Consider the following 16,043-nt stretch of genomic DNA (forward strand, 5'->3'; position numbering starts at 1 on the left):
TTGTGACGTGATATTACGGTTATATTGAAATGCATCTTTTTCTTTTCCTTTCAGCCGCTTGATTTAGCTTCTGCACAGTTAGCAGCGTCAAATGGATGGCAGCTAATAACTTCGTCCACTGTAGTAACAAAAGATAACGCAGGCAATTTTGTGCAAATTACTGGGCAGGTTCCAGAATCCCCTGTGAATGCTTCTGTACCAACAAGTGGACAATATGTTTTACAAGGCTTGCAGAATCAACATGTGTTTGCGGTCGCTCCAGGATCATCGACAGATGCAACAGGTGCAGTTCCTAGTGTTCAGTATCAAGTTATTCCACAAATTCAGACTGGAGATGGGCAACACTTGCAACTGAGTTTAGCCTCGTCTAATACAGAAGCAGCATTGCAGCAAGATGGTGATGGTCAAATTCAAATTATTCCTGGCACCAACCAAGCATTAATTGGCAGTAAGACTCCTTCAGGCAATATCCTAACCACCCAAAATATTATGTCGCCGGGTGTTTCAGTCCAGATACAGCCGAGTAATGCACATGTCCCTTTGCAAATCCAAGGAGTCACATATGGTGGTGGGACTTATCCCAGTCAAACGCAGCTTCTCACTAATGTTCCTGTTGGATTAACAGGAAATGTTACTTTTATGCCCATTGGAAATATTGATGTTGATTCTCATGGTACACCTACTTCACAGTCCATGACTCAGAGTAATGCTACAGCAATTACCACTTCAAGCCAGATGATTCCTATTTCATCAGAAGATATTACTACGATAAATACCTCAGCAAGGACAAATGAACAACGGATTTCTGTAGCAGTGCAGAACTCAGCTTCTAGTGATTCTAACACTAATCTAACTTCCTATGTGCCAACATCAGTGGGTCACATGATTGTTTCAGATGGGCATATAGATTGTGCACATCAAACTTTGAGCCGTAATTCTACTGCAACCTCTGACCAGATACAGACAACTGATCTTCATTTGAACCAATCTACTGTTGATCACACACAGTTACATGATCTACAAGGCTCGCCCTCGCAACAAGCTGATCATCAACTTCAATTTCAGTCACATCACCAATTTGCTGTCCAGCCGCAAATTGTTCAGAATATTCCTCAGCAGGCGATACAGACAATTGGAGGACAAACCATTACTACACAAGCTGTTCCTCAACAAGCTTTGCAGAATCTTCAACTGCAAGTAATCCAAAATGCAGGCTCCCTGATATTACGAGCCCCTACGTTAACTCCATCTGGAGAAATTACCTGGCAAACCTTTCAGGTGCAGAACATCCAGAACTTGCAAAATGTGCAAATTCAGAATGCACCAACGCAGCAGATAACTCTTACGCCGGTGCATACCGTTACGTTGGGCCAAGTATCATCCAGTGGAGCATTGACTCCAATTGCACCAGCTCCATTAACTGTTAGTAGCCCACAATTACAGACAGCAACTGTGAATTCGTTCACCTCTTCAAGCATTCAATTGCAACAAGGTACACACAATTCGAGTAAGTATTTTAACTGAATTATGTATTGCACTATCCTAATTTCGTCACTAATGTATAAATCTTATTTTTCCATGCCTTTGTGGATTGCTTTTACTATGTACTGTCTGCAGATGTGTGGCATAATGCCACAATTTTTCAAGTGCTGCTGCAAAATTGAACACTGGATGTGTGAGATGTTTGTTCTTCATGAGGAGGATAGAACCTACCATCCACATGACTGAATGGATAAGATTTGCAATTCCTTTGTTGGTTTAAACTAGTGTTTCAGTATTATGGAAGAACACACTTAGATTTCAGTTCACTGTCACCTATTTTATTATATATCTCAAATATTCACTTAATATATCTGTAAAAACGTCATACGAGGTAGTGTAATATATCAGCATAAATTTGCTATGCTCTATAGTTTTAGGTTTGAAGTTAGAAAGTACTATGGATTGAACTTTTTCTCAATTTAATAACTGATTGGCACAATTATACCAATTGTCATATGACCTTTGCCAGTCAGAACATTTGAATACAATGTGTTCGAACAAAATATTTTTCTACCAGTTAAGCTTCAGATGTTTTTTTTTTTAGGGGGGAGACAATTTGTGGTGTCAAATACAAAGTGCACTAGGCATCAGACAGCAGTGCCTTGATGCTGACTAGATGTCTAAGTTGCAAAAAATTGTCTTTCTGTTGCTACTATTACATCAATTTGGTCACATATCTGAAATCTGTTTTGGAAACCGCTCCATTTAGTTGTGGCCTATGGAAATGATAACAAAATGCAAAGTAATTAAAGATGTCCCTTTTAATGATTGACACCCCATGCATAGAAAGATCACGAGAAGTCCAGAACTAGGGGTCACAGTTTAAGGATAAGAGGGAAGTCTTTTAGGACCGAGATGAGAAAATCATTTTTTACACAGAGTGGTGAATCTGTGGAATTCTCTGCCACAGAAGGTAGTTGAGGCCAGTTCATGGGCTATATTTAAGAGGGAGTTAGATGTGGCCCTTGTGGCTAAAGGGATCAGGGGGTATGGAGAGAAGGCAGGGATGGGATACTGAGTTGGATGATCAGCCATGATCATATTGAATGGCGGTGCAGGCTGGAAGGGCAGAATGGCCTACTCCTGCACCTATTTTCTATGTAAGACTGCATTAATTGCTGAATACAAATGTACTGGCTGCAGGGTAACAGTATCATAATAGGTGACTGATTCAATAATCCATTGAGTCATTCTTAAGGCAAGGAGACAGGACATGTTGGCAGTTGTCCTTCATCAAGTTGCGCATTTGGCAGGCAAGCAGAGTAGCAAAATACTGATAACATTTTTAGCTTCTCATCTACATTCCAGGTTGACTCTGGTGCACTTTCTCGTGGATGATCTTTGAACACTAACTGTTCTGGATGATTTTTTTTTTTTAATCCCAAACTGACCTATCTGATCAACAGGTTTTCCGACATTTTCCCCCTTGATACTCGCAATTAAAATTTTCAATATGAACAGTATTGGTCTTGTTCTTAACAGTTGAAGATAAAGACCCAAAGATGCCAAGTTCAGATTCCATTGCAACATTTGGGAGTTTTAAGTTGCACAGGCCGTCCCTAGGTTTCAAACTGATTCTGTTTTTACAGATGTCCATTCGTTAATTTTTGCCTGTAAGTTGGAAAGTACACAAAAATCAAATCAAATCTGGCCTGGTTATCATACCCACACATTATTGTAATGAATGACACCAAAGGCACAAGACTGATAAGAACAATTACAAATAGTGGAGGAGGGGGGGGGGGGGGGGGACTTGTCATGCCAAATTAATATTTACATGTATATTGACTTTTGAATCTATATTTTGGGTTTTAAGTTGAAGTGACCATAACCCAGCATGTTTTGGGGGGTTTTAAATAGGAAATTTGAAAGGGAATTGGTAATTTTATAGTGAATTTCCTGAATTGTTTGTTTTAAACAAAAATCTATTCTAATTTCATCAAAGAAATGTTCTCGGATAATTTTGTCTACCCTGCAGTAATCTGTTTTTCTCTTTTAACCGTGTTTTGAAGTGGCCTAACAAGTAAATGACTAGACAAACTGGGCTCATCAGGCAGAATTGTATATCCTGGGAGCCAGGTTCTGACAATCGAAATGCAAATGCAGCCTATTGATGCCATTAAACATCTGAGGACATGACCAATTTGGGGAAAACCGTGCCACATTAGACATGGTTTGACAAAGACTTTTTTTAAAAAGGCTCTTTTCACCAATGTTCCAGACTATTCCATTGGGATACCTCATCCAGAGCTGCCAAGTAGTACGGATTTTCCGTATTTTGTATGGAAATGCGATTAGAATACGGATGTACGATTTTGTGTTGGTAAATACGGATTTTAAATACGGAGTTCAGTTCAATCTAACGAAGGTTCTCTACCAGAAACGTTACCCATTCCTTCACTCCAGATTCGCTGCCAGGTTTAAAAAGAGTGCTGTCAGTTTAACACGTAGGAATTTAAACGACGAGCTGTCTGCTGCAGCGCTATGGGTTCCAAAAATAATGCCATCCTGCTGGAGCGCTATGGGCTTTAAACATAGTGCTATGGCCACAGAGCTATGGGTCACAGAACAATGGGTTCAGGAAGATTCTTGTATAACAATGAGTCTTGGGAATTCTCTTTCTCAGTGGAAGTTGAGCCTTTGATTATTTTTCAGCAATGGTAGAATTCTGGATGAGCCTAGTGGTGAAAGGTTACCAGTGGGATTGCAGTTATATTGGGATTGGCCTTGATTTTACAGAACGGTGGGTGAGCTCAAAGGGGAAAGAGGGAGGGGTGGAGAGAGGGAGGGGATGGGGAGGGACATACAAGAAAAGAGGTCACAGTAAACACAAGGAATTGTAGATGCTGGAATCTTGTGTATAACACAGTTGTGGAACAATGTTTCATGTCTGGACTTTCTTAGGATGTCGCGGTTTGAAGAGGTCATGACATTGGGAGAGATGGAGATTTGGCAGCTGTGGCAGGGCTTGCACTCCATAGTTTCCAACAAGACGAAACCAAGTAATAGCTCAAGTATCGACAGCAACGCTGCCTGATTGATAACTATCAGCATAGGAGCATCTCAAAGCTGTTTTCTGTCCACTGCACTACTCTTGCGGTTGGGGCCTAGGTTGGCACCACAGAGGCATCAGGGGAGGACCCGGCAGCAATAGTGGAGAGGTTGGTGCGGCGGTCAATGAGAGCGCCAACTGATGGACGAGGGAGACACCGCCGCCGATGGGAGGAACAAAGGAGGACCCAGCGTGGGGAGACCGCCGAGAGGGAAGAAGAACCATGGAGGACCTGGCGCGGCATACTTTGTAACTTTGTTGGCGCTCTTTGTGTGGCCTTGGGTATGCAAGCAAAGAATTTCATTGTGACATGGTTAATTCATTCTTCACCCATGGCTATAAAGCCACACATAAATCTAACACCATCTTTAAATGTGCTCATGATATCATTGTTGCTGGAGGAATAACAGATAATGATGAGTCATGTACAGGAGGGAGATTGATAATCTGAATGTTGCTCACAAAGTCGGCAAGACGGACAAGCTGATTGTTGATTTCAGGAGGGGGAAGCTGGGGATCCACAAAACGGACACGAGCTTCAATTTCCAGGGTGTGCATATATTTGAAAATCAATTCTGCATCCAGCACGTCAACTCATTCGCAAAGAAAACTCATCAACTCTTCTTCCTTCGAAGTTTGCGGAGATTTTGAATGTTGCTGAACACGTTATTCAATTTCTACATGTGTATGGTGAAGAGCATACTTATTGCTTGTATCAAGGCCTGGTCTGGCAACTTGAATGCCCAGGAATGAAGGAGACTACAGAGAGTGGTAGATACTGCCTGGTCCATCACAGATACTGATCAACCCCATCATCAAAGCGATCTATAGGAGGCTATGTCTCAAAAAGGCAGCCAATATGAAAGATCCACACCCTGGCCATGGTCTCATCAAACAGGCCTGAAACCAGGTTCAAGAACAGCCTGTTCCCAACAACCATAAGGCTGCTGAAAACTACACATTAGCAAAAGTACACTCGGCAACTATGATCTTCAATGGATTGTGCTTTGGCTGCACTATGGACCTTGGTTTATGAGCTGTTGTGGTTAGCTAATATTACAGTTAATAATTCATTGTAGTTTTGATAATTATATTATCTGTTAAGCGAAAGCCTGAAAGAATTTCACTGTTTCTGTTGGTAGATTGTTGGACAATTAAACATGCTTGGATCTTGAAGTGTGTTATTGATTGGTAATTGCTGTAATAACCAGTGTCAGAATAACACGTCTTTGGAGGAGGGTGCAAAGTATAGGATATCCGATGATGGAGAAATATGTGGGAATACATGTTGCAATTAAGGTAGACAAAGTTGCTGGAGAAACTCAGCGGATGCGGCAGCATCTATGGAGCGAAGGAAATATGCAACGTTTCGGGCCGAAACCCTTCTTCAGATTCAATTTTGTGCAATTAAGATATTGTGACTCTTCATGGGATATAAATAGGTTGAGTGATGCGTGAAAACTTGACAATGTGTAAAAGTGTAAGGAATCTAAAGGTGGACTATTTTAGCTTTTATGCCCACTTAAGATCCTGAGGGGTCGTGACTGGAAGATGTTGTTCCTAACTGGGAGAATTCTGAGCAAGGTTTCACAAATATATAATAAGAGGTCATCACCGCTCTGCATACTTTCATCTCCGCAACATCTCCAGACTCCGCCCCTCCCTCTCCAAAGACAATACAAAAGTCCTCATCCACGCTCTGGTCACATCCCGCATCGATTACTGCAAAGCCCTCCTCACTTGCACCTCCAATAAACTTCTTCATCGCCTCCAATGCATTCAGAACTCTGCAGCCCGGATCATCACCCGCACCAGATCATCGGACCACATCACACCCATCCTCACTCAGCTCCACTGGCTCCCTGTGCACCACCGGATTAACTACAAGATTTTACTGCTGACCTTCAAAGTCCTACACCACCTTGCTCCCCAATGCCTCTCTTACCTGCTGCTACCATACACTCCTTCCCGGTCACTGCGTTCCTCCTCAGCTGCAATTTTAACTCTCCCCACATTTAGACTCAGCACCATGGGTGCCAGAGCCTTCAGCTGCTCTGCCCCACGTCTCTGGAACACTCTCCCACCTCCCATCCGTCACCTGGACACTATCGATCAATTCAAATCACAACTCAAAACACACCTGTTTAGATTAGCATACCCGACATAACTTCCACCATGTTCACCCTGATTTTATTGACTTAAAATGTTTTGTGTATTTTTTGTTGTTTTTTTTTGTTTTTAATCAACTTGATTTTAATATTGATAAATGTATTGTGATTTTATGTCCTTGGGTGTCCAGAAAGGCGCCAGCAAATAAAATGCATTATTATTATTATTATCATTTGAATCTAAAGTGCATAGTAATTTTCTTAAGTTGGTCAATATCTGTAGTTCTTGATGGTTGTCAAAGTGAAATCATTGGAGGTATTTAGGGAGTAAATAGACAAATGTCCAGAAGATCGGGGATGTAAATGCTGCAGGGAATTAGCAGAGAGGAGGCCAAGGCCAGCCATGAATATATTTGAATGAGAGGAAGACTAGAGGGGCCAAATGGCCTATTCCTACTGCAATTTTATTCATGTTCTTTTGTTAACTGAATCAGTGTGTTGAAAAGCAATTTGATGAAAGCTGAGATTATTGAAGGCAACAGAATGTCCTGGATTGTGTTAAGGTTGGCCTGCAGTACCAAATTTAGGTTTATTATTGTCATGTGTACTGAAGCACAGTGAAAAGCTTTGTTATGTATGCTGTAGATAATACTGTAGTTACAATGAGGCCAAACTCAAGCACCGTAGATAGAGCAACGGAGAAGATGCAGCGCACAGAATATAGCTCTTTGCATTGTAGCGCATCAGTTCCACAGACAGTCATAGGATCATGCAGCACAGAAACAGGCCCTTTCGCCTAACTTGCCTCTGCTGACCAAGATACCCCAGGTATGCTCAACAAAATCCAATGTCTGCAGAGCGGTAGTGGTGAATTACCCGAATTTATGATAACAGAGGGGAAGAAGGTGTTCCTGAGTCTGTTGGTTCAACGCTTTTCGCTTCAAGGCGGTGCACCGAGATGTGGAAGGAAAATCTTGCTGACTTTTTTTGCACCCCCGAACTGAGTAACGAGTTTTAGAGAGGCCTGAAAAAGCATGTAATGCTGAAGTTCTCCATTTGGACCCAGACAGCCTTTGACAGGTTATGTTTGGTTGTGAGTTTTTTTGTGCCAAAGCATGTGTTTTTTGTTTTTTTAGTTTTCAATTGACTGACATTTAAATCAATTATTTATTAATAGAATAAAAGTAGTCTAAAAAAGTTAAGATAAGGCGACTCCAGCAATACAGCCATTCACGTAATAGAAATTAATCCGTACTGAGTTCATAAATCACTACCCAAGTATTTGATATTCATGAATAACATTTGCACCTGTGGGGTTTATGTGGGGGGGTAAAAGTAAATGTTTACAATTCTTTTCAAATGTTTTTTGATGCATCTGCATCAAAATACCGTGGAGCTGTGGTCTGCGGAGCCTCCAGCCGTGGGTGGTGCTGACTTTAACATCGCGGAGTCCTGGGAAATTTTGCCAGGGATCGCCAGTGTTGGAGCGCCGCCCAGCTTGGCCTGTGGACTTCGAAAGCCACGGTCTCCGGTAGGAAGCGGTCAATTCGGAAACTCCAAGCCGCTGAGTGTGTTCTTCCGTTCCGACGTCGGAGTTTCAATCATCCCGGCGAGAGGGCCTGTACATCGGGCCGCCTGTAGTGGTGACTGCGGAGGACTCGAGGCCCCGACCACGGGTGAACAAAGAGAAAGATGACTGAACATTATCGCCTTCCCTCAGTGGGAAACGTTGATTCCGCTGTGGGGGATGTTCATGTTAAATTCTATCGTGTATTGTGTTCTTTTTATTCGTATGGCTGTTTGGTAACTCAAATCTCACTGTACCAATTGGTGCATGTGACAATAAATGTAACTTGAACTTGATGGAGTGGCTTTGAGTTACAGAAAAATGTGTTGAGGGTCATTTTGAGGAACACCTGACCTGCATCTCTGTGCACAACATGAAGGTAGCTTTTAATTAGAAACACATTGGATCATTTATAAATGATCATAAAACAAATGGAAAGTTAATTTAATATAAAAAGTCCACAATATTGAGGGAAGCGTGTTAATGTGAATTGGTGATTTGTTTGGTTATCCTTTTGTAGACCGTAGAAATGAATGGGTCTTTTTTTTAGGCTAAAATCTCAATTGGTCGAAGGCCCCCAAGATCCATCTCTCAATTATTTGCCATCTGGAGAAGGGAGCATAGATAGGTGATCACCTATCCATGTTCTCCAGAGATGCTGCCTGACTCGCTGAGTCACCCCGACACTTTTTTGTAAACCGTCATCTGCATTTCCTTATTTTGGTACGGTAACCAAGTTTGCTGTTGACATGAATGTAGATAGAAGTGCGTGCTTTGCTTAGGATATTTAGGTTCTACAACAAGGCATAGATAGGTCGAATAAGTTGTCTGAAATTTGGCAAACGGAATTTAATATAGGAATGTGTGAGTCTTGCACTTTGGTAGGAGGAATCAAAAGTCTATTTAAATGTAGAGAGACTGCAAATGAGTACAGAATGCAAAGCATTCTTTTGTATAAAACTAAAGTTAGTGTGCAGCTGAGGAAATTAAATAGCATGTGGGCATTTATTTCTACGCTATTAGTTTGAAATGGGAAGGTTTTATTAGAAATGTACATTTCTTGGTAAGGCATACTGCAGAGCTTTGGTTCTCCTTTTAAGAAAGGATGTACAAGCATTGAAGGTAGTCGAAAAGAGATTCTGTCGGGTGATTTTTGGGATACAAATGTTATCCCATCACCAATAGATTATAAATTATAGCAGCATCCTTTGGACTTTAGTAGAATTAAGCTTGGCGTTGTGAAGGTGATTGTTGAAACACAAGAAACTGCAGATGCGGGAATCTTGAGCAAAAAAATAGACAATAGACAAAAGGTGCAGGAGTAAGCGATTCGGCCCTTCGAGGCAGCACCGCCATTCAATGTGATCATGGCTGATCATCCCCAATCAGTACCCCGTTCCTGCCTTCTCCCCATATCCCCTGACTCCGCTATTTTTAAGAGCCCTATCTAGCTCTCTTGAAAGCGTCCAGAGAACCCGCCTCCACTGCCCTCTGAAGCAGAGAATTTCACAGACTCACCACTCTCTGTGAGAAAAAGTGTTTCCTCATCTCCGTTCTAAATGGCTTACTCCTTATTCTTAAACTGTGGCCCCTGGTTCTGGACTCCCCCAACATCGGGAACATGTTTCCTACCTCTAGCGTGTCCAAGCCCTTAACAATCTCATGCTTCAATGATAATCCCTCTCATCCTTCTAAACTCCAGAGTGTACAAGCCCAGCTGCTCCATTCTCTCAGCATATGACAGTCCCGCCATCCCGGGAATTAACCTTGTAAATCTATGCTGCACTCCCTCAATTGCAAGAATGTCCTTCCTCAAATTAGGGGACCAAAACTGCACACAATACTCCAGGTGTGGTCTCACTAGGGCTCTTAACAACTGCAGAAGGACCTCATTGCTCCTATATTCAATTCTACTTGTGATAAAGACCAACATGCCATTCACTTTCTTCACTGCCTGCTGTACCTGCATGCTTACTTTCATAGTCTGATGTACAAGAACCCCCAGATCCCGATGTACTTCACCTTTTCCCAACTTGACGCCATTTAGATAGTAATCCGCCTTCCTGTTTTTGCTACCAAAGTGGATAACCTCGCATTTATCCGCATTAAACTTCATCTGCCATGCGTCTGCCCACTCCCCCAACCTGTCCAAGTCACCCTGCATTCTCATAGCATCCTCCTCACAGTTCACACTGCCACCCAGCTTTGTGTCATCTGCAAATTTGCTAATGTTACTTTGAATCCCTTCATCCAAATCATTATGTATATTGTAAATAGCTGTGGTACCCCACTAGTCACTGCCTGCCATTCTGAAAGGGACCTGTTAATCCCTACTCTTTGTTTCCTGTCTGCCAACCACTTCTCTATCCATGTCAACACTCTACCCCCAATACCATGTGCCCTGATATTGTCCACTAATCTCGTTTGTGGGACCTTATCAAATGCTTTCTGAAAGTCCAGGTACACTACATCCACTGGCTCTCCCTTGTCCATTTTCCTAGTTACATCTTCAAAAAATCCAGAAGATTAGTCGAGCATGATTTGCCCTTCGTAAATCCATGCTGACTCGGACCGATCCTGTTACTGCTATCCAAATGTGCGGCTATCTCATCTTTTATAATTGACTCCAGCATCTTCCCCACCACCGATGTCAGGCTAACTGGTCTATAATTCCCTGTTTTCTCTATCCCGCCTTTCTTAAAAAGTGGGATAACATTAGCTACCCTCCAATCCACAGGAACTGATCCTGAGTCTATAGAACATTGGAAAATTATCACCAATGCATCCACGATTTCTAGAGCCACTTCCTTAAGTACCGTGGGATGCAGACCATCAGGCCCTGGGGATTTATCAGCCTTCAGTCCCATCAGTCTATCCAACACCATTTCCTGCCTAATGTGGATTTTCTTCAGTTCCTCTGTCACCCCAGATCATCTGGCCACTACTATATCAGGAAGATTGTTTGTGTCCTCCTTAGTGAAGACAGATCCAAAGTACCTGTTCAACTCATCTGCTATTTCCTTGTTCCCCATTGGTCTTCAAGGGTCCAACCATTAGTCTTTACTAATATTTTCCTCTTCACATACCTAAAGAAGCTTTTACTATCCTGCTTTATATTCTTGGCTAGCTTGCCTTCGTACCTCATCTTTTCTCCCCGTATTGTCTTTTTGGTTATCTTCTGTTGTTCTTTAAATATTACCCAATCCTCTTGTTTCCTGCTCATCTTTGCTACGTTGTACTTCTTCGCTTTAATTTTTATACTGTCCCTGACGTCCCTTGTCAGCCATGGTCGTCTTTCTTCCTCCTAGGAATGAACTGATCCTGCACCTTCTGTATTATTCCTAGAACCACCTGCCATTTTTGGACAGTAGAAGTAAGTTTCAAGAGCATCCCGTCCATGCTCATCAGAAATCCAGTGCGGATAAAGACAAGTTAAAGTACTTGCAGAAAAAAATTTGTTCTACAGGCAATTCTCGGGAACAGAGCTCGCATGTAACCTGGGATATGCCTGTGTAATGAAATGCTCCATATTAATTTGCTTTTTTTATTTTTGACTTTTTTGGAAGTAAAATATAGTGCAGATGCTTTGGAATTCAATATCAGTTGATTTAATTATTTTCTTAATGGTTTATCAAAGATTTTGAGATGTAGACATGTAGAGCTAAGAGCACAGAGTCTCTTGCCCATAGTAGGGGAATCGAGAACCAGAGGACGTAAGTTCAAGGTGAAGGGGAAATTATTTAATAGAAATCTGAGGGGTGGTGGGTGTATGGAATAAGCTGCTAGAGGAGATAGTTGAGGCTGGGACTATCCCAACGTTTAAGAAACAGACGGGTACATGGATAGGACAGGTTTGGAGCGATATGGACCAAGCACAGGCAGGTGGGACTAGTGTAGCTGATACATGTTGGCCGGTGTGGGCAAGTTGGACCGAAGGGCCTATTTCCACACTGTATCACTCTATGACTCTACTTGCAAACCAATCTTCAGCTAGAAGTGTTGGGTTAATCCATATTTACTTTCTCCCGAGGACTCCACCGTCACAAGCCAGTCCTTGGCCAATTCAATTATCCTCACATAAGAAAAAATAAACGGGTAATGTTGGATACATTGAAGGCTGCAAGACCAGACAATATTGTGGCTGCTGTCCTGAAGATAACTGCTCAGAATGAGCTTTGTCCGTAGGAAAGGTATCCAGACATTGTTATGAAACTAGCAACCTTCTGATAATGGTGGATACTTGTTTGAATACAAAAAAAGAGACCTCTGTTTCATTGCTATCTCATCTGTTGACTATCAGTAAAATGATGGAAGATGCCTTCAACATTAATGAGCAACCTGCTCATGTGTACACAATTGGGTTTTTACGGAATTGTTTGGCCAGAGACCACATCATGGTTTTAGTCCAAACACGAGCCAAAGAGCTCAATCACTGAGGCGATCACCCACGACCCCAAAACCATGTTTGAATAGTGTGCTATTGAGACAAGTCGTTGGGAATGGAGAAAAATTCTACTCATGTCAGGCTGTTATTCATTGATTACAGCTCGGCATTTAATACAATCACCCGATCCAAGCTGGTTACCAAACTCGCAGAACTGTGTCTCAGCGCATCTCTCTGCAATTGGATCCTTGACTTCCTCATTCACAGACCGCAGACTGTTCGAATTGGTGGAAAGGTGTCAGCCTCGATAACAATCAGCACGGGAGCACCTCAAAGCTGTGTGCTCAGCCCCCTGCTGTACTCTATACTCATGACTGCGTAGCTGGTCATAGTGCGAACTCCATCATCAAGTTCGCTGACGACACCACTGTTGTGGGACGTATCACTGATGGAGACGAGTCAGAGTATAGAAGAGAGATCGACCTCCTGACCAAATGGTGCCAGCACAATAACCTGGCCCTCGACACAAGCAAAACCAAGGAACTGATTGTGGACTTTGGAAGAGGTAGGATGGGGACCCACAGTCCCGTCTATATTAATGGGTCGATGATGGAAAGAGTCAAGAGCTTCAAATTCCTGGGCATGCACATCTCTGAAGCTCTCTCCTGGTCCGAGAACACTGATGCAATCATAAAGAAAGCACATCAGCGCATCTACTTCCTGAGAAGATTACGGAGAGTCTGTATGTCAAGGAGGACTCTCTCTAACTTCTGCAGGTGCACAGAGTGCATGCTGACCGGTTGCACCGTGGCTAGGTTCGGCAACTTGAGCGCCCAGGAACGGAAAAGACTACAAAAAATAGTAAACACTGGCCAGTCCATCATCTGCTCTGACCTCCCTACCATCGAGGGGATCTATCGCAGTCGCTGCCTCAAAAAGGCTGGCGGCATCATCAAGGACCCACACCATCCTGGCCACACACTCATCTCCCCGCTACCTTCAGGTAGAAGGTACAGGAGCCTGAAGACTGCAACGTCCAGGTTCAGAAACAGCTACTTCCCCACAGCCATCAGGCTATTGAACTCAACTCAAACAAAACTCTGAACAATAATAGCCCATTATCTGTTTATTTGCACTTTATCTGTTTTATTCATTCATGTGTGTATATATTTATACAATGGCATATGGACACACTGATCTGTTCTGTATTCATGCCTTCTATATTCTGTTGTGCTGAAGCAAAGCAAGAATTTCATTGGTACACAAAAATGCTGGAGAAACTCAGCGGGTGCAGCAGCATCTATGGAGCGAAGGAAATAGGCGACGTTTCGGGCCGATACCCTTCTTCAGACTGATAGGGAGTGGCGGGGAGAAGGAAGGAAAAAGGAGGAGGAGGAGCCCGAGGTCTGAGGGATGGGAGGAGACAGCCCGAGGGCTGAGGGAAGGGAGGAGACAGCAAGGGCTAACAAAATTGGGAGAATTCAATGTTCATGCCCGCAGGATGCAGACTCCCCAAGCGGAATATGAGGTGCTGTTCCTCCAATTTCCGGTGTTGCTCACTCTGGCCATGGAGGAGACCCAGGACAGAGAGGTCGGACGGGGAATGGGAGGGGGAAGTTGAAGGGGGAGGTCAGGTAGGTTCTTGCGGACCGAGCGGAGGTGTTCGGCGAAACGATCGCCCAGCCTCCGCTTAGTCTCACCGATGTAGATCAGCTGACATCTAGAGCAGCGGATGCAATAGATGAGGTTGGAGGAGATACAGGTGAACCTCTGTCGCACCTGGAACAACTGCTTGGGTCCTTGAATGCAGTCGAGGGGGGAAGTAAAGGGACAGGTGTTGCATCTCGCGGTTGCAACGGAAAGTGCCCGGGGAGGGGGTGGTACGGGAGGGAAGGGAAGAATTGACAAGGGAGTTACGGAGGGAGCGGTCTTTGCGGAAGGCAGACATGGGGGAGATGGGAAGATGTGGCGAGTGGTGGGGTCACGTTGGAGGTGGCGAAACTGACGGAGGATTACTTGTATGTGACGGCTGGTGGGGTGAAAGGTGAGGACTAGGGGCACTCTGCCCTTGTTGCGAGTGCGGGGATGGGTAGAGAGCAGTGTTGCGGGGTATGGAAGAGACCCTGGTGCGAGCCTCATCTATGGTGGAGGAGGGGAACCCCCGTTCCCTGAAGAATGAGGACATTTCAGATGCCCTGGTGTGGAACGCCTCATCCTGGGAGCAGATGCGGCGTAGACTGAGGAATTGGGAGTAGGGGATGGAGTCCTTACAGGAAGCAGGATGGGAAGAAGTGTAGTCCAGATAGCCATGGGAGTCAGTGGGTTTATAGTGGATGTCGGTCAGAAGTCTATCACCTGCGATGGAGATAGTGAGGTCTAGGAGTGGTAGGGAAGTGTCGGAAATAGTCCAGGTGTATTTGAGTGCCGGATGGAAGTTGGTGGTGAAGTGGATGAAGTCAGTCAGTTGTGTGTGGGTGCAGGAGGTGGCACCAAAGCAGTCGTCGATGTAATGGAGGTAGAGGTCGGGGATGGGGCCCTGGTACGTATTGAACAAGGATTGTTCGACGTACCCGACAAAGAGGCAGGCGTAGCTGGGGCCCATGCGTGTGCCCATAGCTACGCCTTGTATTTGGAGGAAATGGGAGGAGTCAAACGTGAAGTTATTGAGGGTAAGGACCAGCGGAGGAGAGTGTCAGTGGCTGGGTATAGGTTGCTTCTCTGGTCGAGGAAGAACCGGAGGGCTTTGAGACCATCCTGGTGGGGGATGGAGGTGTAGAGTGACTACAGTGTAGACTCGAGTGTAGAATTTCATTGTCCTATCTTGAATCTTGGTTGTAGTTCCTTGTACAAATGGTTACAATTATTAGATATTAATTATCTCAGCTCCACAACAGCAGCTTAGGGAAGCACTGCCGTGCAGATTTCAAAGTGCAAAGATAAATGTTCATTGCTTCAGGTGCTTTAATGCTTGTGTATCTTCTGTTTGGTGATAATATTAAACTAGATGGAATTTTGAGTACAGAGAAGGAAATAAAGGCGTCAATTGATATGACAAAGTCAGTGGTGAAAAGATGCAAAGTAGCCTATTTTGGTGTGTAAACAAAAGTGTTCAATGGGGTGAGATTGGGTACTGTAGATATTTCAAGGTAAATATGTGTAATTGCACACTAGTCACACAAAGCCGGCGTGTAGTATGAACGTGCAGGTAAGATGCAGAATGGTATGCTGTCCTAAATATCATCTAATTCGCATAGAGGATGTCTTCCTGCATCAGTAGAGGTCCTTGATGAGATTACACCTGGAGTATTGTGTGTCTCCTTGCCTAAGAAGAATGGATGTACTTGGCATGGAAGGAATGCAATGAAAATGTCCTGATTGTTTCCAGGGGTG

General features: G+C 43.7%; 1 protein-coding gene across 3 annotated transcripts in view; it reads left to right on the forward strand.

Moving 5' to 3' along the window:
• Positions 1 to 16,043, forward strand: part of sp3 (Sp3 transcription factor) — a 41,644-nt gene that overhangs the window by 10,869 nt on the left and 14,732 nt on the right. For 2 of the 3 annotated variants that reach the window (XM_033023933.1, XM_033023935.1), the window contains one exon: positions 55 to 1,507. In XM_033023933.1, coding sequence (XP_032879824.1) covers positions 55 to 1,507 — 1,453 coding nt within the window. The remainder of the gene's footprint in view (positions 1 to 54; positions 1,508 to 16,043) is intronic. The other variant, XM_033023934.1, reaches the window with a different exon arrangement.

Source organism: Amblyraja radiata, chromosome 7, assembly GCF_010909765.2.
Source record: "Amblyraja radiata isolate CabotCenter1 chromosome 7, sAmbRad1.1.pri, whole genome shotgun sequence".
Lineage (NCBI taxonomy): Eukaryota > Metazoa > Chordata > Chondrichthyes > Rajiformes > Rajidae > Amblyraja > Amblyraja radiata.